This window comes from Dendropsophus ebraccatus, chromosome 2, assembly GCF_027789765.1.
Source record: "Dendropsophus ebraccatus isolate aDenEbr1 chromosome 2, aDenEbr1.pat, whole genome shotgun sequence".
Lineage (NCBI taxonomy): Eukaryota > Metazoa > Chordata > Amphibia > Anura > Hylidae > Dendropsophus > Dendropsophus ebraccatus.
This window is the reverse complement of record NC_091455.1, coordinates 108,178,763-108,206,504: the sequence shown is the minus strand read 5'-3', so window position 1 is coordinate 108,206,504 and position 27,742 is coordinate 108,178,763. Positions and strand designations below refer to the sequence as shown.

The following is a 27,742-nucleotide window of genomic DNA, read 5'->3' as shown; positions in this document are numbered from 1 at the left end:
CTACTGCATCAGGGCTTCACTTCCTGGATAACATGGTGATGTCATGACCCGACTCCCAGATCTGTGCGGACTGTGGCTGCTGGAGAGGATGATGGCAGAGGGATGCTCAGTGTCCCTCCAGTGCCCTGTGTCTCTCAGTGTACCCCTGCCATCATCCTCTCCAGCAGCCACAGCCCGCACAGCTCTGGGAGTCGGGTCGTAACATCACCATTTTATCCAGGAAGTCAAGCCTTAATGCAGTAGTAAGTGCAGGGGGAAAAAGCACTTTATAAGCATTTCCCGTAGTAAGTGTATATTGGTGATTGGTATAACTTTTGGGGGGCAATACAATACTTTAATAAACATTTTTACCGGACTTCTCCTTTAAGTATTCAGATGGAGCTGTTAAAGTTGACAGCTGCATCTGAATACTTTTTGCAGCCTATTCCCTGGTGTCTAGTGGGGGGATTAACCCCCTCCCCCCCGCGCGCGCGCACAACGTTGTCGCGGAGGAGCGATCCCTGTGTCCAGCACTGAGCGGGGTCTGCTTCTTAATGGTGCTGATCCCAGCTCGGCACTCGATTTCTTTTGGCTGCAGCTGCCAAAAGCAATCAAGTGCCGATCTTATTGATCTATGCGCAAAATTGCGCATTTTTGGTAATTTGATAGTTTGGGTAATTCTGCACGAGGCAATACCAAATATGTTTATTTATTATTTTTTTTAGAAAATGGGAAAGGGGGAGGGGTGATTTAAACTTTTATTAGGGATGGGGATTTTTCATTAATAACAAAACTTTATTTTTACATACAGCAATTAGAAGTAACCTGGGGGACTTCCGTATACACAGCACTGATCTCCCATAGAGATCAATGCTGTGTATATAATAGAGCACTGATCCATCAGATCGGTGCTCTTTTATTCTGGTCTGCAGCAGACCAGATACACTGATTGTCGAGTCGGGATCAGCATCATTCCGATGCTGAACCCAAGCTAGCTTAGTACAAGGGATCTCCCCTCCGCGATCGCATCACAAAGGGCAGATTCCCCACTAGACACCAGGGAGAGGGGCACAGATACTATTTAAATGCAGCTGTCAGCTTTGAGAGCTACATTTAGCCAGGAGCAGCAATAGCAACTGGGGATCGTGGGCTGCAGAGAGGGATCACGCCCTTAACGGCCACATGACAAGTATACTCGTCATGCGTCGTTAAGGGGTTAACATAAATAAATAAACATATTTTCTATTGCCACATGCATATTCGACCAAACTATTACATTATCACATTCCTAATCTTGCAGGGTATCAATTGCAAGGCATAAGCGCAAAAACTCACCAAAGCGCTAAATTTATGATATTTGGTTACATTACACCCAGTCACATAAACACATAAAAAGATGCTGATAAAAAGTACAGATCCTGGAGCGATTTAGGCAGGATCTTGGCTGTCAGTAACAGTTGGGTCCCCAAAATAATTATGCAAGCTGCTGTGCCTGTGCAATCAGAACAATGTACAGGTACCTGATTCTGTGGAAACTACAACCCACAGATGAGGTACATGTACCTGATTCTGTGTTGAGTTGTACTACAAAGGACATATTTAAAATGAACAAATTATGAAAGGACGCTCAATGGGGGCCCCAGGGGAAGCCTTAATGTAAGGGAGCCAAGACTGAGCTTTTACACTTCATTCAAATATTTCTCAATAATGATGATACGTCATATCTAGTCATGGGCTTATTTACACCCCTGTTTTCCTGCTGAAAGGTCTGTTTTAAACACAGTGCTCTATTTCCAGTTCTAACAGTATGGGAGATTTATTAAGTCTCTGGCGCAAGTAGAGCAGTGGGACGAGGTTTGAATAAAATATTTTCATAGCAAGCACATGTTAATAAATTTATGCGCATTTGGCCCTACTGCACCAAAAAAATGGCAGTTTTGACGCTTCATATATGTTCACTATGATTTTTGTGTTAAAATTGTAACTGTTAGTGAAATTTATCAATGCTTTTCATATGTTTTCATAAGTCACACATTTTTTTTCATTGCACAAAAATGTACAACTTTAAAAAAGCTTACACCACTCAAGTCTGTTTTAAATCCCTTTTTTTTGTTTTTTTTCTTTAGGCTATGTTCACACTACGTAAGTTTCCGGCCGTAGCGCGTTCCGTGAATAAGCGCCCGGAGATTTACGTAGTTTGCGTACAATGGAAAGTATACGATCTACGGCTGCACAGTTCAAACTATGTAAGAACTTACTCCTGGATCGTATGCGGCGCCGTAAAAAATGAACCAGACCATTGTTTCAGGACGGAAATGCCGTAACATACGCCCATGGCGTAACATGCGGTCCCCTATGTAGTGGTGATTTCTTCATTTTTGCACTTTGATTTGCCGATCCAAAAGGTTCTGTGGAGTGTACGGGACTAGCCAAAGATATCCAAGTAAAAGACCGCTGTCAGATTGCTACGTACAGCGCTCGGGAAGCGTAAGTAGACTACGGGCGTAAGTTCGCGGACCGTATGTAGCCGGCCGCAACTTACGTAAATCCCCGGCCGGAGTTTCACACGTCTATGTCCGACCGCGTAAAATATGTGGCCGGACATATACATAGTGTGAACATAGCCTTAAAGTGGAGTTTTTTTTAAATTAGATGTACCTCTGAACATATATGTACAAATAAAACAATTCTGAGAACAGACGTGAGTGGCGTAAAATCATTGATAGACTATGGCTATGTTCACACAACATTTTTCCCGCACCATGATGCCGTCATTTCGCTGTTTGGCCACCCTTGCAATGAAGGCTGTTGGTACATTATTCTAGTTTGGGTTACTAATTGTCCTTTTTACTATTAAATGAAATGAACTTTTCAATTAAGACACTACAAACATTCAAAGGATGGTGAAAAAAGAAAAACTGTGTAAAAAATTATGTTCGCTGTTTGCAAAAGACGTCCAAAAATAATTGACATGATCATTATTTTGACGTCCATTATTTTATACATTGTGTGCATTGGACGTCTGTCATTCCATTGACTCCAATGCATTGCATTGAACTCCATTAAATTTCGGCAATAATGCACATCTTTTTAAATAGAAAAGGACACCTTTTCTCTTTTTTTGACGTTGTGTGAGCATAGCATATTTTTTTTTTATCTATTTACAAAAGCATGAATGAATAATACATTGCATGTAAAAATTACTTACTGAGTAGTATGATAATGCAAAGTAAAACTGCAATTAATGCACCAGTGCTCAGTCCAGCTGGGAGAAAGAAAGCTTCAGAACTGCATGTCTGCACATTTCCTTGCTTGTCACAGGCACATACTTGTATAGTTAATGTTTCAGTACTGCTCTGCACTGGATAGTCATTGTCAAAAATAATTATTGGCAATGTATATGAACTTATTTTATACCGATTATATCTGTTTTGTTTTGTTAGAATACTCGCTGTGTTATCTGGAGATAAAAAAAAGATGGAATTTAATTATTATTAACATAATAAATATGGTGTAAAATATGCTCAGTTATAGTAACAAAAAAAAACATACCTTTATTGTCTACAATAGTAAAATTTGGATTGATGTAAAATTCTGGGACCATTTCAAAGAAAAATGTATGCCCCCGTGGAGGTTCATCTTTATCCACAGCACTTACAGTCTGAATAAGCTGAAAACAAAGTAAACACTTTAGAGAGTGGATTTGCCCAATACAGCTTTTATATTTATTGTATCTAGAGTGTAGAAAATATGCTTAAATTGCATTTAAAATTTTAGAAAAACTGCAGTAGTTCAACAATGTAAACCTCTTGCTGCTTCGCTTTCTAAATCTTTCTATATAATAGTGATATGTTAAGTTCTATAATTCCACTACTAACTTGAATATACATGTACCATATCATGCAGTTTATATACAGTATTACTCAAACTTTAGTGTTTTTTTGTTTGGGGTTCAGTGGTTTTCAGTATGATTACTTTTGTAGTTTTAGTTAGATTAGTTATCCAGGCTTCTAATCTTGATGGTATATTATTTGGCAAGGTCAACAATATTAGATCACTGGTAGTCATACTACTAGCATTGTTTGAAAGGTCACAATGCTCTTTAAAAAATCTCAAGATGATATGTTTGCAACTTATATGCAAATGTGTATTTTCATAGGAACAGCCAACTGCTATTGCTTCTACATAGCTGGCAGTGCCCTCCATGTTCGCCTGTGGTAATTTGTCTGCGGAGTGGATTATGCACTCCTACTGTAGACTGTAGGGAATCTCTCCCATTGCCCCAGTCCTCATTGAATTAACAGTATTTAACTTGTTTTTAACGTTTAAAAACTTTTAAGGAGAGTTGTAACATAGTTAACATTGGGGGTGCATAAGATAACCACTTTTTTTTTTTTTTGTCTGACAGCAACATTGTTTACAACTAGGCACAAAAAAATCTAGCTTTACATCATTCTGACTGATTAACATTTTGTACATACTGTATATAGCTTTTTTTGTCTTTTCTTTTGCTTAGTTATCTTACTTAAATGGGTTGTACCATAAGTGCACTTGAAAAATAAAAGCTTCAACTGTGCCAGCGTTATTTATATTCTGCCATCTGAAACTGTTTTTTTTTTTTTTTTTGTAGGTCTTTTTTTTTATACATATATTTAAATTGTTACTATTCATCCCTCCTTCATTCCTTTACACTGAATTCCAGGAGTTGGAGGGACTAGAAAAGAGATTTACAAGTGTCTTCATCAATAAACAAGAGGGTTATACATCTCCAATTGGGGTTATACAAACAAATGAAAAACATTTTCTAAATGGCATACAATTTGTACAAATATAACAATGTATACACATAACCTTTATTTAACTTTACATTAACCCCTTGCCTCTAAAGCCTGTTTTGGCCTTAATGACCAGGCTCATTTTTCAAAATCTGACCTGTCTCACTTTATGCTCTTATAGCTCAGTGATGCTTTAACGTATGCTAGCGATTCTGAGATTGTTTTTTCGTCACATATGACACTTTATATTAGTAGCAAAATTTGGTCACTACTTTGTGTATTTTTTGTGAAAAACATCAAAATATCAAGAAAAATTTGAAAATTTTGCATTTTATGAACTTCTGAAATTCTCTGCTTCTAAAAAAGGAAGTCATAGCACATAAATTAGTTACTAAATCACATTACCAATATGTTCTCTTTATTCTTGCATAATTTGGGAAACATATTTTACTTTTTTAGGGTGTTACGGGGCTTAGAAATTTATGAGCAAATTATCACATTTTGTGAAAATTTCCAAAACTGATTTTTTTTTAGGGACCAGTTCTTTTTTTAAATGGATTTAGAAGGCTTGTATACTGGAAACCCCCATAAGTGACCCCATTTTGAAACTAGACACCTTAAAGAATTAATCTAGGGGTATAATGAGCATTTTAACCCTACAGGGGCTGGAGGAAAGTATTCACAATTAGGCAGTAAAAAAAATCGAAAATTTAAATTTTCAAATAATATATACGTTTAGATTAAAGTTTCTCATTTTCAAAAGGAACATGAGAAAAAAAGCATGCCAAAATTTGTAACGCAGGTTCTCTTGAGTACAACGGTACCCCATATGTGGGCGTAAACCACTGTATGGGCACACAGCCGGGCTCAGAAGTAAAGGAGCGCCAATTAGCTTTTTTAATGCAGATTTTGCTGAAGAAGTTTCTGAGCGCCAGGTGCATTTGTAGAGCCCCTGTAGTGTCCGCAGAATAGAATCCCCCCAAAAGTCACCCCATTTTCGAAAGTACACCCCTCAAAGAAATCATCTTTGGGTAGGATGAGCATTTTGACCCCACATGCATTAGAGGAAAGTATTCAAAATTGCACAGTAAAAATGAAAAACACGAATTTTTCCAATAATATGTTTGTTTAGTTTGAATTTTTTCAATTTCACGAGGAATAAGAGAAAAAAAGTACCCCAAAATTTGTAAAGAAGGTTCTCCTGAATACAACGGTACCCCATATGTGGGCGTAAACCACTGTATGGGCACACAGCAGGGCTCAGAAGTAAAGGAGCGCCAATTAGCTTTTTCAATGCAGATTTTGCTGAAGAAGTTTCTGAGCGCCAGGTGCATTTGCAGCGCCCCTGTAGTGTCCGCAGAAGAGAAACCCCCCAAAAGTCACCCCATTTTGGAAAGTGCACCCCTCAAAGAATTCGTCTTGGTGTGTGGTGACCATTTTGACCCCACAGGTATTAGAGGAAAGTATTTAAAATTAGACAGTAAAAATTAAAAACTTGAATTTTTCCTATAATATGTTTGTTTAGTTTGAAATTTCTCAATTTCACGAGGAACAAGAGAAAAAAAGTACCCCCAAATTTGTAAAGAAGGTTCTCCTGAATACAACGGTACCCCATATGTGGGCATAAACCACTGTATCGCCACACAGGAGGGCTCAGAAAGAAGGGAGCGCAAATTAGCATTTTCAGTTCAGATTTTGCTGAAGAAGTTTCTGAGCGCCAGGTGTGTTTGCAGAGCCCCTGTAGTGTCAGCAGAAGAGAACCCCCCCAAAAGTCCACCCATTTTGGAAAGTACACCCCTCAAATAATTCATCTTGGGGTGTGGTGACCATTTTGACCCCAAAGGTATTAGAGGAAAGTATTCAAAATAAGACAGTAAAATTGAAAAACTAGAATTTTTCCAATAATATGTTCGTTTAGTTTGAAATTTCTCAATTTCACTAGGAACAGGGGAGAAGCTGCATGCCCAAATCTGTAACGCAGGTTCTCCTGAGTAGAACGATACCCCATATGTGTGCATAAACCACTGTATGGGCACCCAGCCGGGCTCAGAGGGGAAGGAGCGCCAATTAGCATTTTCAGTGCAGATTTTTACGAAGAAGTTTCTGAGTGCCAGGTGCGTTTGCAGAGCCCCTGTAGTGTCAGAAGAATAGAACCCCAGCAAAAGTCACCCCATTTAGGAAAGTACACCCCTGAAAGAATTCATCTTGGGGTGCAGTGAGCGGTTTGACCCCACAGGTATTAGAGGAAAGTATTCAAAATAAGACAGTAAAAATGAAAAACTCGAATTTTTCCAATAATATGTTTGTTTAGTTAAAAAATTCTTAATTTCACGAGGAACAGGAGAGAAAACGTACCCCAAAATCTGTAACGCAGGTTCTCCTGAGTACAACGGTACCCCATATGTGGGCATAAACCACTGTATGGGCACACAGCAGGGCTCAGAAGGAAGGGAGCGCCAATTTGCTGGAGCAAAACCGCAGCTAGTAATAGTTATAAGAATAGCGCAGTTACTAAAATACAATAAAAAATGAGATTACAGGTAATGTGGGGTGGTCACGGGCAACCTGGGGTGGTCACGGGCAACCTGGGGTGGTCATGGGCAACCTGGGGTGGTTATGGGCAACCTGGGGTGGTTACAGAGAATCTGGGGTGGTTACGGGCAACGTGGGGTGGTTACGGGCAACGTGGGGTGGTTACGGGCAACGCGGGGTGGTTACTGGCAACGTGGGGTGGTAACAGGCAACGTGGGGTGGTAACGGATAAACTGAAGTGCTTATAGGTAATCTGGGATGGATACCTGTAATTTGGGGTCGTTACAGGCAATCTGGCGTGGTTACGGGCAATCTGGAGAGGGTCACTGGCAATTTGGGGTGGTTAGAGGCAACGTGCGGTGGTTATAGGCAACGTGCGGTGGTTATGGGCAACGTGCGGTGGTCAGGGGCAACGTGCGGTGGTCAGGGGCAACGTGCGGTGGTCAGGGGCAACGTGCGGTGGTCAGGGGCAACGTGCGGTGGTTAGAGGCAATGTGCGGTGGTCAGGGGCAACGTGCGGTGGTCAGGGGCAACGTGCGGTGGTCAGAGGCAACGTGCGGTGATTAGAGGCAACGTGCAGTGGTCAGGGGCAACGTGCTGTGGTCAGGGGCAACGTGCGGTGGTCAGGGGCAACCTGCGGTGGTCAGGGGCAACCTGCGTTGGTCAGGGGCAACGTGCGGTGGTTAGAGGCAATGTGCGGTGGTCAGGGGCAACGTGCGGTGGTCAGGGGCAACGTGCGGTGGTCAGAGGCAACGTGCGGTGATTAGAGGCAACGTGCGGTGGTCAGGGGCAACGTGCTGTGGTCAGGGGCAACGTGCGGTGGTCAGGGGCAACCTGCGGTGGTCAGGGGCAACGTGCGGTGGTTAGAGGCAACGTGCGGTGGTTAGGGGCAACGTGCGGTGGTTAGAGGCAGCGTGCGGTGGTCAGAGGCAGCGTGCGGTGGTTAGAGGCAACGTGCGGTGGTCAGGGGCAACGTGCTGTGGTCAGGGGCAACGTGAGGTGGTCAGAGGCAACGTGCGGTGATTAGAGGCAACGTGCGGTGGTCAGGGGCAACGTGCTGTGGTCAGGGGCAACGTGCGGTGGTCAGGGGCAACCTGCGGTGGTCAGGGGCAACGTGCGGTGGTTAGAGGCAACGTGCGGTGGTTAGGGGCAACGTGCGGTGGTTAGAGGCAACGTGCGGTGGTCAGAGGCAGCGTGTGGTGGTCAATGGCAACGTGCGGTGGTCAGAGGCAGCGTGCGGTGGTCAGGGGCAACGTGCCGTGGTCAGAGGCAACGTGCGGTGGTCAGAGTCAACGTGCGGTGGTCAGAGGCAGCGTGCGGTGGTCAGGGGCAACGTGCCGTGGTCAGAGGCAACGTGCGGTGGTCAGAGGCAACGTGCGGTGGTCAGAGGCAGCGTGCGGTGGTCAGGGGCAACGTGCCGTGGTCAGAGGCAACGTGCGGTGGTCAGAGGCAACGTGCGGTGGTCAGAGGCAGCGTGCGGTAGTTACGGGCAATCTGGAGGGGGTCACTGGCAATTTGGGGTGGTTACGGTCAAGATGTGGTGGTTATGGGCAACGTGCGGTGGTTACATGTAATCTGGCGTGTTTACGGGCTACCTGCGGCGGTTACGGGCAAACTGGGGCGGATACGGGCAACCTGCGGTGGTTACGGGTAATCTGGGAGTAAACCGCAATTATTACTATAATAAAAAGTGTGTTTTATTTTGTTTGTATGTTTTTCACTTTTTCACATTTACACTTTTTCACTTGTTCTTTTTTCACTTTCATTTTCACTGTATTACTATGATTACTGTGATATTTTCTATCACAGTAATCATAGTTTAGTGACAGAGACCAAATTGGTCTCTGTCACTTTAAATTTTCAGAGCTAACTGCTTCTGACGCGCATGCGCACATCAGAAGCAGTCAGGACGTCGAGGAGGACGGAGCTCCAGGATCCGGTGAGTATATGGGGAAGGGGGGGTGACTGGGGGACGGGAGTGACTGGGGGGGGTGGGGGGCGACTTGGGGGGGGGCACAGTGACAGTTTTTATCCCCTGTCACCAATGATTTATGGTGACAGGGGATAAAAAGTGCCGGGCAGCACTGGGAACAGGCGATCGGCGGTATATAGTATATACCGCCGATCGCCTGCTCCGGGACCACACGGGGGGGTCCCCGATCACTGCCCCATGCTCTCCGCTACCTCCGGTGGCGGAGAGCATGGGGCTTTGATCATTATTTTATATCCATCCCTGCGAACAAACATCGCAGGGATGGGGGCGGCCATCTTGGATCTGATGGCCGCCCGGGTACGGGGATCTGGGGTCTGATCGGGGGGCTGATCTGGGGTCTGAGGGGACATTTTTCATCTCCCCCCACCGTGGATTCACGGTGGGGGGAGATGAAAGCTCTCGGCGGCGCCGGTAATTCCCGGTACCGGAGATCACCGCTATAACGGTAATAGCGGTGATCTCCGGTATCGGGGGACAAGGGGAGGGGGCCGGGGGACATACTAGTTGTGGCGGTGGGGGGAGGCAACGTGCTGCAGCCTCCCCCCGCCGCCCGATCGCCCGATCTCCCCATAGACGCTGCGGTCGCATTGACCGCGGCGTTTATGGGGTTAACTGCCCGGGGGGAGCGCGGCTCCCCTCCGGGCAGAGGCAGCAGGGGGATGCTGTGTGACATAGCATCCTCCTGCTGCCCGATCTTCTATAGGGACAGTGGGGGGAGGCAGGGAAGCCATGACGTTCCTGGAACGTCATGTTGCGGGAACTACCTGCTTTACATGACGTTCCAGGAACGTCATTTTGCGGCAAGGGGTTAAAGGGGTTATGCAGTCCTACAAAAACATGGCCACTTTCTTTTAGAGACAACACGATTCTTGTCTCCAGTTCAGGTACGGTTTGCAATTAAAGGGGTTATCCAGCGCTACAAAAACATGGCCAGTTTTCCCCCTACTGTTGTCTCCAGTTCAGGTGCAGTTTGCAATTAAGCTCCATTTACTTCAATAAAACTGAGTTTCAAAACCCCACCCAAACTGGAGACAACAGTAGGGGGGAAGTGGCCATGTTTTTGTAGCGCTGGATAACCCCTTTAAGCTCCATTCACTTCAATGGAACTGAGCAGCAAAATTCCACCCAAGCTGGAAACAAGAGTGGGGCTGTCTCTGGAGGAAAGTGGCCATGTTTTTGTAGCGCTGGATAACCCCTTTAAACAGTGATTATAAACAAAAATGTACTCAGCAGAAAACTATATGGTTGGTTTACATATAGTATTTTGGTCAGCATTGAAAATTAAGATTGGGTATGTAGAAGCTGTATGTTGAAAATAACTTCATTAATGTCTGTGAGGTGAGATTGGTGCAACTTATCTGATGCTACAACATAAAGCCCGTATTCGGCCGATAATCATTCCATGTAATAGAACGCAACTATAAGCCAACATGAACGATGTTGGCTGATCGTTGCAGTCGTTTGTGTTTCAACATGTTGAAAGACAAATGACTGTGAAAGCAACAAACTGCTGCCGTTGCGCCGTGGAAAAGGAGCGGCGGCAGCAGCAGACTGCCGCAATCCTCTATAGGCTACCTGGACTATCTAGCAATCACTCAGGCAGCCCCCCCGCAGTTCCCTGCGGCCTCCACTGCATTTACCCACTCGCCGCCGCACGTAATAGCAGTGGCAGCGAGTGTGGAATGAGGAGCAAACGGGCTCTGACAGCCCTCATTTGCTCCTTTACTCATCCCGTGTAATAGGGGCTTTAGATGCTATTGTAAAATTGACTTGGCACAGATAAGTAATTAAATAAGAAAGTGCTTATTTTTTCTCTGCTTAGGATGCGGGCGCTTTTAGGTGTGTTCACATTTCATTTCACCATATTACACAATGGAAAGTGTGGCCGGAGCCGCACTTTAGATTGTGTGAACTGTCAGTGTTGTGCGGCCACTATTCATTAAATAGTTTTTTTCTGTGGCTGCTTGGAATCCCGTCCAGAGTGTATACTATGTTTTATACGATCTGGCCGGGATTCCCTCTGACTTTAATGCAATGTATCTTTTCTATTAATCACGGCCTTTGTTGTAAATTGCAACAGCTGTAATTAATATAAAACATAAGTGAACATAGCCTAAAGCACCATTTTAGCCTCAAGTTTGGGCTTGATCATGACCATGCTAACCTGCTTTAGGCTTTAGGGTAGTTTGAGCTCCACCTTTCTCCTTTTTTTCTCTTTTTTTAATAAACAAAAGTATTGGCACACCTACTGTAAACAACACCTACTGGAGAATATAGGACATGCAATTCTAAATCCGTAAACATTAAGTTCCAGTTTTAAAAAATTATCTACTCTGGAAATATTTTCTTCATGATTTTGAAGTGGTTCCCATTTATCTAGAAGAGCATTTGTGAGGTCAGACACTGATGAAATTTTCATTCTAGTTCTTATTACAACTTCTAAAAGTTTCTAAATAGCTCTTTTATCATGTTGCTTTAAGAAGTTTAGAAAAGCAAGACAAAAAAAAAATGTCTAAAAAGTAGGGTTCAGCTAAGGCCACAGTCTGCCCAAATAGGGTAGTTGATGAGAGAAAGAGATGTGAAAGACGTTGTAGAGAGATGTTGAGTGTTTTACCATCTATCCTTGATGCTGATACTGCAGCAGCAGTAATCACTGCTCATTACTGTTATAAAATGTCCTCCATACTGCCACTATTTCTGAGAGTGAATTCTCCACTGGGGGCGATAGAGTAAAATATCTTATATTCGTGTCTTTTTGTTTTCCATGACACCTTCTCCCTTCTCTTTTAATAGATCGCTACGGGCAAAATGTAACAATAAATTTTGTTCCATTCAAGCATTTCATATTGCTGCTCAAGTTTCAGAAGGCCATTACATTACCAAATTTTAGTGTCAGTACTTTTGATTTAAAGGAAAGTTAATCACTATGAATCTAGTACAACCTGTACAATGGGTCTTATTTTCATATTTGCATCTTTGGGAAATGTGCCCACTGACTATCTCCAAATTGAATTTAGATGTATATCCATTCTGTTTCCATATTAAGCAATTAGATCTTTTTTAGCACATTAATTCTTACTCACCTGACCTGGTTTTGTGTTTTCACATACAAAAGTCTTATAATGTTCTGAAAATTCTGGTGCATGATCATTAATGTCCAGTATCTTTATGTATGCTTGAACGTATCTACTGAGCTTGGGATTTTCTTAAAAGAAAAAGAATATTAAAAAAACAAGGTAAATGTGTATACAAATAATGTAAAATAATCAAATATAAATTGAGAAGTTACCTACAACGTCTGACAAATGGTTTACCAACCTAAATAAATGTTATCTTATTTACAAAATAAGTATTTAAAGTATTATTGTTAGGTCTAGGGTAACTGGCCATTCCTGGTCTCGTGACCAGGAACCATTATTTTGTGCTATTTGATTATGTAACTCCACCACCCATTCATATGAGTGGGGTTGCGTTGTAGCCTACAAGTCCCAGCAGTCTTTGGGATTGTGCTCGCATTGACAAATAACTTAATTAGACACATAACAGAAATATTATACATTTTTCAACAGGTAGGCAGAGGGCAGATCTAGATAGTCTCAGTAGCTACACACACTACGTGAAGCATTAGAGAGTACATTAATATGTGATGCTCAGTTCAATCACAGCCACATGATTTGTCCAATTATCTGCATGGCAACAGCTGGGTCACAGTTCAGAAAGGAAACTAGGAAGTTATCAGTTGCATAGAGATAAAAAAGGGGGTACAGGAATGTAAGAAAATTTACTAAAAACAGCATGTTTGTTCTCCTTTACATATATGTATGTGGTAGACATATGATTATACTTTGCTTCATACACCATCCCTATAAGTTATTTTAAATAAAAATCATTTACAAATCTATATAACTTTCTAACACAAGTAAATTTAAAAAACATTCATTTTCTCCAGCGTTCCCCTTTAATATCTACTGGCAATATAAGGCCGCGTTCACACTACATATATTTCAGTCAGTATATTTCAGTCAGTATTGCAACCAAAACCAGGAGAGGATTAAAAACACAGAAAGGCTCTGTCCACACAATGTTGAAATTGAATGGATGGCCGCCATATAACAGTAAATAACTGCTATTATTTCAATATAACAGCCATTGTTCTAAAATAACAGCAAATATTTGCCATTAAATGGCGGCCCTCCACTCAATTTCAACATTGTGTGAACAGATCCTTTCTGTGTTTTTAATCCACTTCTGGTTTTGGTTGCAATACTGACTGAAATATACTGACTGAAATATACGTAGTGTGAACGCAGTCTAAATCTACAAGGGTATCCATTTTTTGGATGCCTGTGATAAATGACATACAGTGGCATCTGTCACCTAATCGTACCCACCCAAAACATAAAGAAGTAGCCATAACAATCATGACACATCAATGTGTTAAAGGGGTTATCAAGTGCTTCAAAAACTTGGGCACTTTTGCACCACTCTTGTCGCCAGATTGCTTGGGTTTTGAAACTCAGTTCCATTGAAGTACATGGAGCTTAATTGCAAACCACACCTGAACTGGATACAAGAGTGGGGAAAAAGTGGCCATATTTTTGTAGCACTGGATAACCAATTTAATTTAAAGGGGCTATCCAGCGCTACAAAAACATGGCCACTTTCCCCTTACTGTTGTCTCCAGTTTGGGTGGGGTTTTGAAACTCCGTTCCATTGAAGTAAATGGAGCTTAATTGCAAACCGCACCTGAACAGTAGGGGGAAAAGTGGCCATGTTTTTGTAGCGCTGGATAACCCCTTTAAGCACTGCCTTTTATTGGAATGTCCCAATGCCCCAGCTATGAAAATAAGACCAGTAACAGAGTAATATTAAACTTTGGTTTGTGTAATGCCTTAAAGGGGTTATTCAGTGCTACAAAAACATGGCCACTTTAATTTAGAGACAACACGATTCTTGTCTCCAGTTCAGGTGCGGTTTGCAATTAAGCTCCATTTATTCAATGGAACTGAGCAGCAAATCCCCGCCGAAGCTGGAGACAAGAGTGGTGCTGTCTCTGGAAGAAAGTGGCCATGTTTTTGTAGCGCTGGATAACGCTTTTAAAATAACTTATCTCGATTTTAGGAGTACAGTACAATATTCTCAAAAAGCCAGGAATCAATATAAGGCTGACTACATCTGTGTACAAACTATTGTGCCACCTATTGTTTAAAAAAAAAAAACATTAAAGCCACGTTCACACACTGTATTCTTACAATAAAAAAAACGGCCATTACTGCAAGCTGCAACAGCTTGACAGTGTGCGATTACATTGTAGTGTGTAGAACACCAGCCGTAGTGTATACACTCTGTATATACTCTAGCCAGTGTTCTATGTGGCCACACAGAAAAACTGACATTTCTATTTCAGTCATAGATTTTTTGGGGGATGTACTTTCTCTGCGTTTTCACCAAAATTCAATGGACTTTTAAAAATAGCCACACCCAAAAAGGTGTTGAACATGGCCATCATTCAACCTAAACCTTAATAATTTACCAGCGCCCGTCATTGCAATAACGGCCACCAAACAATAATAACGGACATTACTTGGTACTCAAAATAATGACTGATTTTGAGTACCAAATAACGGCCATTGAAAATCGTTGTGTGAACATAGCCGTGTACTGTATCTAAGGTGTTTTAATTTTCATTAAAGACTTGTTACCTCTGGCTGTTGCATTTGTGTCGAAAAATGCTAATAAAAATTACATACAAGACAAGGAATATTTTTGCAAAGTTCAGTCTAATGCCTCCTTCAAATAGTACTTTTTGCAATTTCAAAATGCATGTTTTTCATTTAGCAAACATTTGTCCTATAAATAAATACTATAGAGAAACCTAGACAAAATGTAATACACAGAACATGTGTTTTTTTTGTCTACAAAGTGCCGAATGTACTGGAAAACCAGTCTAAGATAGGATAAGGCTGGAACTACAGTTATGTGCCTGGTCAGGCAACCTCTTCACTGCACATTTGGATAGACTTTTTGCAACTCCATGTTTGTGGTCAATGCAGCTTGTGGGTCTCAACGTGACCACATTTACTTGTATGAGTAAAGTGATCACTTGGCAGGCAGTACAATATGACAATTCCTATACTTGCAACCAGGATGTAGTCCCAGTCGTAAAAAAAAAAAAAAAATCCTATTGTACGGCATAGAGTAAGTAACTATTGATAATTCATTTATGTTCTCAAAAATAATTATGTGCAGAAATTTAGTATAATTACATAGACAAATAAAATGTATAACTTTTACAATATTATTTAACACCAACATTAACGTTTACAGTTTTTTTTTTAGTTTTTAGTTAAAACTCAACTCACTTGTTTCAGTTGCCACTAAAGAGATATTTCTCCATGGAGTCATTTCACGGTCAAGAGTTTTCTCTAGGGTTAAGGAACCATTTTCTGAGTATATACTGAAAGTTCTCTCCAAGTCTGTGTTACCGTCAATACTGTATCTGTATATAAGGCAAAGTTAAAGCAAACTGGTAAGGTGATTTTATGTTGCCCTTTTTATATTTAAGCTATCTAACATGTAGCAGCACTTCTAAATAGTGAAGAGCGAACTTGATGAATGTTCAGGTTTGTCCGAACTCAACATTTGACTCTTGGGGGCTAGAGAAGTTGGATGCAGTCCTTAGGCTGTTAGGAAAACATGGATTTAGCATATGGACGTATTAATAGGCTGCATCGAACTTCTCCAGCCACCAGGAGTCAAATGCAGAGCAATTTCCAATACACGTCATGAAATCCTTCCAAGCCTCATAGGGAACCTGGTACCTGGGACAGAACCTACCCTACCCCTCATCGTATCCCGCTCATATGCACGCTCAATATGCAAGTGAGAAGAGTCCAATGTCCATAGGAAATCACTGCTCCAGTTTAATATAGAAATCGATTATCCATCCATCCATCCATTTCATATCCTCCCCTGGTGATGTGCAGGGAAATGGCACATCACTAGGAACAGGGTCGATTCTAGCTTTTCTGCTCCCTGAAACGAGAATTGAAATGATGCCTCCCTCCCACACCAGATCCTCTGCGGACATTGCGGACTTGCTGCAGATCTTATGTACAGTATTTCTGCATCAACACAAAAGCATTTAAAATCTGCTTGTACAACAGTATCAGCAAAGGATACGGTATATACAGTATACAGTATACAAGGAAAAAATATCACCAAACCATACATACTGACCAAATCCAGCATACTGAGAGCAATGTTATATACAGAACAAATAATTCTACCATACCATGAGCATGTATTACCACCATATTCTGGCAGTTATCATCATATTGTTACTGCATAAACCCAAAAGAACATTAGGGCTAATAATAACACTAAACAAAGGACAAATGATATTGACAAATAATGACCACATATTACCACTGCCTAATGATTTCATAATACCACCATAATGTTACTGAATAAAAATCACATGCATTTGCATTTTCCAACTGACAAGTTCTCTCTATATATGTATGATAAGCCAAACATACAAAGTCTTGTATATAGAGACACATATTCACATACAGGCAAACATACTGTACATTATATACACACAAACACACACACATACACACATATGTAGTGTCTGGGTACAGGTGGTCCACTAAGTCTTATACCACCTGGGTAAAGTGTTTCTGTCAGGTATCACATCAGAAGGGGATGAAGGTGCTTATTTCTGTTTCCCCGCTAGGTGTCACTCTCTGTTTTTTGTAAAGATCTGTTGTGTGAGTACAGCTGAAGGTAATGAATTAAGTTTAATTGTCACATGTTACTGTACTGTCCAGGTGCAGATATCTTTCCCTACTTTTCCACCTATTGCACCCTTGTCCCTAAGCAGCTCACCTACCCCTAGTTACCCCTACAAAAGGGAGGTTAGTTCCTGTAAGGAGATCTTTTGTTAGCAGAGGTGTGGAGGGAGTAAGAAACGGCCACCAGAGAGATTCTGATACAGAAAAATCCGCTCCAGTATGCAGTGCTTAACCCTCAAGAGGGGTAGCCGTCCTCTGAGGAAAGCAGTGTCCGTGCCTGGAAACCATCTCCTATTTCAGGGGTCCCCAACTGGCGGACTGCAGAGACCAGCTGTCCGGACCCCTGCTGCGCTCTTCAGCACTGACAGAGAGGGAGCCATTTGCAGAGGTCTGTGTTTGCTCCCTCCCTGTCAGTCACTCTTGTCGCTGCAGTGGTCATGAGTGGCCACTCTCCGTCTCTGGTGCCGGCGCTCGAGTGACGTCACTGGAGTGCTGGCACCAGGGCAAGGGAGGAGTGTCCTCTTGTGATTGTTGCAGTGCGGCCACACGAGGGGAAGCGAAGAGGAGACAACCGAACCCAGGTGAGTATAATTGTTTATTTTTTTATGTTATATGCTATATGGGAGGGGGAGCACAGGGGGCTATATACTACTGGGGAGCAAAAAGCGAGGGTCTATACACTACTGGTGGAGCACACAGGGGGCTATATGGGAGAGGGAGCACACAGGGGGTTTATGTACTACTGGGGAGCACACAGGGGGTCTATATACTACTACGGGAGCACACAGGGGTCTATATACTTCTGGGGGAGTGCATAAGGGGGCAATATGGGAGGGGGAGCACACAAGGGGGCTATATATTACTGGTGGAGTGCATGGGAGCTATATACTAGTGGGGAGTGCATGTGGGCTATATAGTACTGTGGGAGCACACAGGGTTGCTTTATACTACTGGGAAAGTGCACAGGGGGGCTATATACTACTGGAAGAGCACACCAGGGGGCTATATACTACTGGGGAGCTCACAGGGGGGCTATATACTACTGTGGGAGCTCACAGGGGGGCTATATACTACTGGGGGAGCTCACAGAGGGGCTATATACTACTGGGGGAGCTCACAGAGAGGCTACATACTACTGGGGGAGTGCACACGGGGCTATATACTACTGAGGTAGCGCACGGGGGGCTATATACTACTGGGGGAGCGCACAGGGGGACTATATAGACGCTACTGGAGGAGCGCATGGGGGGACTATATGCTACTGGGGGAGTGCACAGGGGGACTATATAAGGGCTGGTGAGAGAGAAAAAATGCAAGTTTTCCCACTAATAAGCATCAATTCTGTATGTAAATAGTTCAACAATGTTTGTGAAAAGTTAACAAAAAGACACGTTTACTACGTTTAGCTCTGACCTTCACCTGACAATAGAACCCCGTAAGTGGACCTTCACTAAAAGTTGTTGATTACCCCTGTCATATATTCTCAGGGTAGTTGCCACAGCCAGGAACTGACTCCAGCAAGACAAATAGCATTCTGCTGAGGAAGCTTGCCGACCATGCACAGCTCTTCTAGAAAGCCTCAGAAAGCCTGCTATGCCTAGTTGTTAGGCCTGGGGTTTGTACTACCCAACTTGGCATTCGCTCAACTAGTTGGGCTAAAGGCAGTCAGATAGCACCCTATCTATAGGTGAGTATGAGTGAGTATTCTTCTTTTTCTCTCCAACTCTTCTACTACAGTCATCCAGGCAGTACATTACTACCTGGACAAAACAGTTCCTACACTTCTTACAAGTTATATTCCTACTTCTTTCCCCTGTTCTCTACTTCTGTCACCTGCACCTGCTTTCAGAGGTTGTCATCAGCCTTATTGTTCCTAACCTGCATTGCACTGAAGATTACAAGTAAACTGTCACCTTGGTTAAGTACTGGACCCTGCCCTATTTTGATGTTGCTGCACCTGCACCTACACCTTACACTTGATCTACTCTCTTTTTCAAGCGCAGTGCCCTTGTGTCCAAGGTTGGGTACTAACACCACTCCTGGTCACCATGACAAGTGCCCTAGTGAACCCTCGCCCATCTTGCTGTACCACCACCTCACAGCTACCACGGGCCACGGCACATATACCTATAGATAGACATATATACCCATACAGAAACACACACACATGCTGTACACACAGATACATATATACAGTCACATATACACATATAGACAGAAATATATACCCATACAGAGAGACACACACGCTGTACACATAGGCACATGTATAGTCACATATAGGCTATGTTCACAATAAGTAAAAAAAAAAACGTCCTTTTTTTTAAATATCTGTTTTCGCATTATTTTAATTACTTCAACGAATTGCATGGAAGTTTATGGAATAATGAAAGTCTTTTGCACACAGTGTATTAAATGATGGACGTCTTCTTGAGGCGGATGTCAAATAATGTTCATGACAATTTTTTTGGACATTTTTTTTTCACACACAGTTCTTTTTTCATTTAGAATTAACTAGAATGGAGATTTTAAGCCCTCTAGTCTAACATCAGTGTCTGACCTCACAGATGCTCTTGGAAATATAATGTCCACTTACACACTCCCAAATTCTGTAGAAAGTCTTCCTTGAAGAGTAGACGCTATTGTAATAGCACAGCTTCTCTAGTTACAAAGTATGCCAATACTTTTAACCATAATGGTCCAGATTTATTAATCTGTCTGAGACAAAATCAGACACATTTTTATCTCAGATGGATAGCAACCAATCACAGTCCATTCTGAGAAATGAAAGGTTATTGGATCCTATCTGTCTGAGACAAAAATGTGTCTCAGATAAATAAATCTTAGCCATAGTGTGTGACATTTATGGCAATTGAAATAAACTGTAGATCACTGAAAGTGATGATGTATAGCCTTCTTCTCCTCAGATCATGGTGTGGCAGTTGGGTTTCAGAAAGAGCTAAATTTGTGTGTATAATCTATAGTGTTACTATGCTGGTATTTGCCTACTTTTTTATTACCCTGTCCCATTCTAAACAGCAAAGCTGATAAGTAAACAGCATACATCAGTGATCGTCTAACTCTGGATTGCAAACTGGAATATATTATATATGTAGGTTGTGGAATTTTAGAGCGTTAAGTGTGATAAAGTATGATGAATATATTTTACGTGTGGAGGTAGAGTGTCCTTATTAGTGTGCTAATGATACTTGTAGTCTTAATACATTTCTAAAAATAATTGAACTCACGTTACAGGACTCTTTGTAAAGTCAGGATCCTGAGCAGTCACGTGACCAATTATGCTTCCTTCTTTGGTGTCTTCATTTACTTCAAACACATAGAAAGGTTTATTAAAAATAGGTGCTTCATCAATATCTTGCAGCAGTACTTTCACAATAGCCGTATCTTTAAATGAGGTAAGGTGAATAAATCTTGGATCTTCATATATATTAGCAGCTTCCACTTGAAATGTGTGAAGTCTTTGACTTTCAAAATCCAGAGGCTGCATGAATATGAAATGAACACGGGTTACAACATTTCTAAATAATAATACAACACTATACTGTGATTTCCCAGTCAGCATATCCCCCTATAATTATAAAAGATCAGATCAGTGCATCACTTAAAGGTCAATTAGACAAAATTGATAATTATTATAGCCTATGTTATACTACAATTTGGTCAAGTGTACTGTACTGTACCAAAGCTAAAGATCCATTGTTTAAAGTAAGGACTTTGTTAGATAGCTGTTAGGTCAAGGAGACACATGGCAACTTTAATATACTAAGCTTTGTCTCCATAATGTACAAAAATACTTTTATTGTATGGTGTCTCAAAAATAGTCAAAGAGGAGCTCCCAAGCTGCTGGAATGCCTCCTCGCTTCCCCTCCCATTCCTATGCCTTCTTTATTAACAGTCAGCTCAAGCAGAGTTATGGATGAGTAATGAAGAGGTGTTACAGTCCTCAGCAATTTAGGAGCTCTGCACAGAAGAATGAAAGCATTTTTCCACATTCTGGAAGAACAGATGGATATACAAAAAGTACCATGTGTCTCCCTTTCCCAACAGATATCTAAAAGTTTTGATTAGAGGCACATGAATTTAATAGAACTTTAAAGAACAAAAATCTGACATATTCCAGGTTAAAAATCTATCTTAAAATTAAACCAAAAGGAATATTTTATTCAAAAAGCAGTTGGAAGATGACTCCAGTGTATTTCTTGCTGAGCATTCATCTTTTTATAGTATAAAAAAGCTAGATAAAGGTACAAGTGGTCTAGTTTTGTAACCAAAGACCCAAAACAGCAGGATAATATTGTCATTCCTATCTCAAAAGAAAATTTCATCATATAACAAGAAAAAGTACAGATTATGAATATGAATATAGTCGATTTCTAGCAAAGCCATAGTGAAATCATTGCACTTTCATCATATGAGATGCATGAGTTAAGAACTTCAAAAACCTAGAATATTAAGGCTATGTTCACACGTCGTATGAGACCGGCCGTACCGTGACCCAGCCGGATCATCCCTGCTGGTACTTAAGTACTGTCCGGATGATCTTTCGGCCGCAGGGTTCTGATGCGGGTGCATCAGCGCGTGCCCGCATCAGAGCTTCCCATAGCACACAGTGAAGCAAGCGGCTGGAGCCGCTCGCTTCACTGTGTGAACTGACAGGGTTTCCTACGGCCGCAATTCATTGAATTGTGGCCGCAGAAAACTGACCTGTCAGTTCTTTGCGGCGCCGCATAGGATCCCGTCCGGAGCGTATACGATGTGTATAGGCTCCGGCCAATATCTCATTGAAAATAAGGCTTTGTTTCACAACGGCAGTACTTTTATGTATTGTGAACATAGCCTTAAAAGGAAAAAAGGATAGGAAATATAGATGAAACAGTGATAGTAATAAAACTGTGGAATGGAAAACACACTTCTAGTGAGCTTTTGTTTCTCTTTATATTGTTGCTGGATTGATCCCTTAAAATAGATAGGACTAGCATAACCAAAAAGTGTAACTGTGTACATCTAGTTTCTTATATAGCAGTCTTTTAACCCCTTCACGTCAGTAACATGTATATATACGTTCCTATTGCACATACCCCGTGCAGTAGGAATGTATATATACGTTAATGACTTCAGGGGGCTTTATGATGAGAGCGGGATCGCTGCAGAGATAGCGATCCCTTTCTCATCTGAATGCAGCACCGGAGGTAATGAGAGTCAGCTGCGATCCCGCAGCCGACCCTCATTAACCACTTAGTGACCACCGATACGGCGGTCACTAAAGGGCCGGTGCCTCCGGTTCTTTTCATCTCCCCCCCACTGTGAATCCACGGTAGGGGGGAAAAGAAATAAGTAAAATCAGACCCCAGATCAGCCCCCCTAGTGCCCCAGTAACTAACCCCCCCCCCTCCCCGTGGCGGCCATCAGATCCAAGATGGCCGCTGCCATCACTGTGAACAGACTAATGTCTAGTCACAGTGATCAAAATGTTAAAATGAATGAAATCCCCATGCTCTCCACCACCGGAGGTAGCGGAGAGCATGGGGCAGTGATCGGGAACCCCCCCCCCCCCCGTGGGGTCCCGGTACAAGCGATCAGCGGTATATACTATATACCGCTGATCGCTTGTGCCATGTGCCACCGGCACTTTTTATCCCCTGTCACCATAAATGATCGGTGACAGGGGATAAAAAATGATGTGTCCACCCCCCCCCAAGTCGCCTCCCACCCCCCCAGTCACCCCCCCGTTCCCCAGTCCCCCCCCCCCCTTCCCCATATACTCACCTGATCCTGGGAGGTCCTTCCTCCTCGACATCCAGGCTGCTTCTGAAGTGCGCATGCGCTCCAGAACCAGCCAACTCTGAAAGTTTAAAGTGACAGAGATCAATTTGGTCTCTGTCACTATACTATGATTACTGTGATAGAAAATATCACAGTAATCATAGTAATCCAGTGAAAATGAATGTATAAAAGTACAAAAAGTGACAAACATACAAAAAAATAAAACACACACTTTTTATTATAGTAATAATTGCAGTTTACTCCCAAATTACCTGTAACCACCGCAGGTTGTCCGTAACCGCCACAGGTTGTCCGTAATCACGACAGATTGGACGTAACCCCCCAGATTACACGTAACCACCGCACATTGACCATAACATCGCACGTTGACGGTAACCATCGCACTTTGCCTCTAACCACCGCACGTTGCCAGTGACCCCCTCCAGATTGTCCGTAATCACCCCAGATTACCTGTAACCACCCCAAATTACATGTACCCACCCCAGATTACCTATAAGCACTTCAGTTTATCCGTAACAATCCTAGATTATCTGTAACCCCCCCAGGTTGCCTGTAACCACCGCAGGTTGCGCATAACCACCCCAGCTTGCCCATAATCATGCCAGATTACATGTAACCCCCCAGATTGCACGCAAACCAACGCAGGTTGCCTCTGACCACCGCTGGTTGCCTCTGACCACCGGACGTCGCCTCTGACCACCGGACGTCGCCTCTGACCACCGCACCTTGCCACTGACAACCGCACCTTGCCACTGACAACCGCACCTTGCCTCTAACCACCCCAAATTGCCAATGACCCCCTCCAGATTGCCCGTAACCACGCCAGATTACAGGTTCCCATCTCAGATTACCTATAAGGACTTCAGTTTATCCATAACCACCCCAGATTGTCCGTAACCACCCCAGATTGTCCGTAACCTCCCCATGTTTCCCGTAACCACAGCAGGTGGCATGTAACCACCCTAGATTGTCTGTAACCGCCGCAGGTTGTCCGTATCCACCCCACGTTGCCCGTAAGAACCCCAAGTTGCCTCTAACCACCCCAGATTGTCCGTAACCACCCCATGTTTCCCGTAACCGCAGCCTAGATTGTCTGTAACCACAGCAGGTTGTCCGTATCCACCCCAGGTTGCCTCTTACCACCCCAGGTTTCCTGTAACTACCCCAGGTTGCCGTAACCACAGCAGGTTGCCTGTGACCACCCCAAGTTGACCGTAACCACCTCCAGATTACCCGTAACCACCCCAGACTGTCTGTAACCATCCCGCATTACCTGTAATCTAATTTTTTTATTTTATTTTAGTAATGCTATTCTAATAACTATTACTAGCTGTGATTTTGCTGCAGCAAATTGGCACTCCTTTCCTTCTGAGTTCAGGAGAACCTGCGTTACAGATTTTGGGTATATTTTTTCTCCTGTTCCTTGTGAAATTTTGAAATTTCAAACTAAACCAACATATTATTGGAAAAATTCGAGTTTTTCATTTTTACTGGCCAATTTTGAATACTTTCCTCTAATACCTGTGGGGCCAAAATGCTCATCCTACCCAAATATGAATTCTTTGAGGGGTGTACTTTCCAAAATGGGGTGACGTTGGGGGGATTCTATTCTGCTGACACTACAGGGATGGGGAAACGCACCTGGCGCTCAAAAACGTCTTCAGAAAAATCTGCACGGAAAATGTTAATTGGCTCTCCTTCCATTCTGAGCTTGGCTGTGTGCCCATACAGTGGTTTATACCCACATATGGGGTACCGTTCTACTGAGGAGAACCTGCGTTACAAATTTTGGGGTGTATTTTCTCTCCTGTTCCTCGTGAAATTGAGAAATTTCAAACTAAAGGAACATATTATTGGAAAAATTTCAGTTTTTCATTTTTACTGTCTACTTTTGAATACTTTCCTCTAATACCTGTGGGGTCAAAATGCTCACCACACCCCAAGATGAATTCCTTGTGGGGTTTCAATTTTCCAAAATGGGGTGACTTATGGCGAGATTTTACTCCGCTGATGCTGCAGGGACCCTGCAAATGCACCTGGTGCCCAGAAACTTTTTCAGCAAAATCTGCATTGAAATAGCTAATTGGCGCTCCTTTCCTTCTGAGCCCCGCTGTGTGCCCCTGCAGTGGTTTATGCCCACATATGAGGTACCATTTTACTCAGGAGAACCTGCGTTACAAATTTTGTGGTACTTTTTTTCTCTTGTTCCTCGTGAAATTGAGAAATATAAAACTAAACGAACATATTATTGGAAAAATTTGAGTTTTTCATTTTTACTGTCTAATTTTAAATACTTTACTCTAACACCTGTGGGGTCAAAATGCTCATCCTACCACAAGATGAATTCTTTGAGGGATGTACTTTCCAAAATGGGGTGACTTATAGGGTTTTTTCTCTCTTCTTACACTACAGGGGCTCTGCAAATGTACCTGGCGCTCAGAAACTTCAGCAAAATCTGCAATGGAAAAGCTAATTGGCGCTCACTTCCTTCTGAGCCCTGCTGTGTGCCCATACAGTGGTTTATGCCCACATATGGGGTACCGTTGTACTCAAGAGAACCTGCATTACAAATTTTGGGGTGCTTTTTCTCTCATGTTCCTTTTGAAAATGAGAAACTTTATAATCTAAACGTATATATTATTGGAAAATTTTAATTTTTCATTTTTTTACGGCCTAATGGTGAATACTTTCCTACAGGGGTAAGGTTAAAATGCTCATTATACCCCTAGATTAATTCTTTAAGGTGTGTAGTTTCCAAAATGGGGTCACTTATGGGGGTTTCTAGTATACAAACCTCCTAAATCAACTTAAAAAAAGAACTGGTCCCTAAAAGAATCAGTTTTGGAAACTTTCACGAAAATGTGATAATTTGCTGATACATTTCTAAGTCCTGTAAGACCCTAAAAAAGTAAAATATGTTTATGAAATGAAGCCAGAATAAAAAAGGAAATATCGGTAATGTGACTTAGTAACTAATTTATTTGATATGACTCTCTTTTTTTAGAAGCAGAGAATTACAAAGTTCATAAAATGCTAATTTTTAAATTTTTCATGATATTTTGATGTTTTTCGCAAAAAACACACAAAGTAGTGACCAAATTTTGCCAATAATATAAAGTGCCATATGTGACGAAAAAACAATCTCAGAATCGCTAGTATACGTTAAAGCTAAGGATGAGCGAACTTTTTAAAAATGCGGTTCGGTTCGATTCGGCGAACTTTCGTGAAGTTCGGATTAGTCCGAACCAAACCAAAAACGAACCTTGCTCTAACGGCTGAATAATTGCAGCTACAATAGTGGGAGTGTGATAGGGTATAGCTTTGTTTAGTTGCAGTTGATATTACAATAAAAAAAGTGTGTGGGGGGGGGGGAGTGCAAAAAAAAAATAAATAATAATAGGAATAATAATAATAAAATATAGTGAATAAAAGTGCCAAAATAGTGACAAAAAATATTTTAAAAAAAAAAAGTTTACAAGGAGGATGCGGCAGCACTTGATTGCACCCAGGCCAGTATTGTTGAGAAGAGACAAGTTGAGCAGAGAGGGGAAGCAGCAGTTGATTGCTGAGAAGAGACAAGTTGAGGAACAGGAGGAGGCAGCAGTAGATTGCTCGCCTCTCAGGCCAGTATTGTTGAGAAGAGACAAGTTGAGCAGCAGGAGGAGGCAGCAGTTGATTGCTCGCCTCTCAGGCCAGTATTGTTGAGAAGAGACAAGTTGAGGAACAGGAGGAGGCAGTAGTAGATTGCTCGCCTCTCAGGCCAGTATTGTTGAGAAGAGACAAGTTGAGCAGCAGGAGGAGGCAGCAGTTGATTGCTCGCCTCTCAGGCCAGTATTGTTGAGAAGAGACAAGTCGAGGAACAGGAGGAGGCAGCAGTAGATTGCTCGCCTCTCAGGCCAGTATTGTTGAGAAGAGACAAGTTGAGCAGCAGGAGAAGGCAGCAGTTGATTGATTCCAGTCCAGTATTATCGAGGAGAGGCTACTTGAGGAGGAGGAGGCAGCAGTTGATCGATTCCAGGCCAGTATAATTAAAAACAGACTACTTGAGGAGCAGGAGGAGGCAGCAGTTGATCTATTCCTGGCCAGTATTATTGAGGAGAGGCTACTTGATGAGCAGTAGGAGGCAGCAGTTGATTGATTCCAGGCCAGTATTATCGAGGAGAGGCTACTTGAGGAGGAGGAGGAAGCAGTTGATCGATTCCAGGCCAGTATAATTAAAAACAGACTACTTGAGGAGCAGGATGAGGCAGCAGTTGATTGATTCCAGGCCAGTATTATGGAGGAGAGGCTACTTGAGGAGAAGGCAGCAGTTTATTGATTCCAGGCCAGTACTATTGAGGAGAGGCTACTTGAGGAGAAGGAGGAGGCTGCAGTTGATTGATTCAATGTCAGTATTATTAAAAACAGACCAGTTGAGGAGCAGGAGAAGGTAGCAGTTGATGGCTCTCAGGCCAGTATTGTTAAAAACAGACAAGTTGAGAAGGCAGCTTCCGCAGCTCTTGATTCCAACCAGTATGTTTCCAAATAGACAATTGACGGTGGGGGCATTAGAAGGAGTAGTATTCTTTTGGACCCAGAAGGACCTAGTACAGACAACTGAAGTTTGAAGCTAAGGATATGCACGTTTGTAAAAATCATTCTTTAAACATGACAACATGTTGATGTAGAGTTCAGCACATGACATTCAACGTAAAAAAAAAACCCTCTAACATTACAGCTAGTCTAGCAGGATACGGATACGGTAAACTAGACAAAGAACCTCACCCACAGAATCCATGAGGTGAAGAAAGGAGATTTAAAAAGGCACAGATTCAAGAAGGCTTTACATCAGTTCCATTATCCAAAAATACGTGTCCAAT

General features: G+C 42.4%; 1 protein-coding gene across 1 annotated transcript in view; it reads right to left on the bottom strand.

The window, feature by feature from the left end:
* Positions 1-27,742, bottom strand: part of LOC138784161 (cadherin-9-like) — a 128,939-nt gene that overhangs the window by 1,097 nt on the left and 100,100 nt on the right. The window contains exons 5-9 of the mRNA XM_069959673.1: positions 20,327-20,580; positions 15,642-15,778; positions 12,363-12,484; positions 3,532-3,649; positions 3,188-3,439 (exon numbers count right to left, since the gene is read on the bottom strand). Of these exons, the coding sequence (XP_069815774.1) occupies positions 3,188-3,439; positions 3,532-3,649; positions 12,363-12,484; positions 15,642-15,778; positions 20,327-20,580 (883 nt within the window). The remainder of the gene's footprint in view (positions 1-3,187; positions 3,440-3,531; positions 3,650-12,362; positions 12,485-15,641; positions 15,779-20,326; positions 20,581-27,742) is intronic.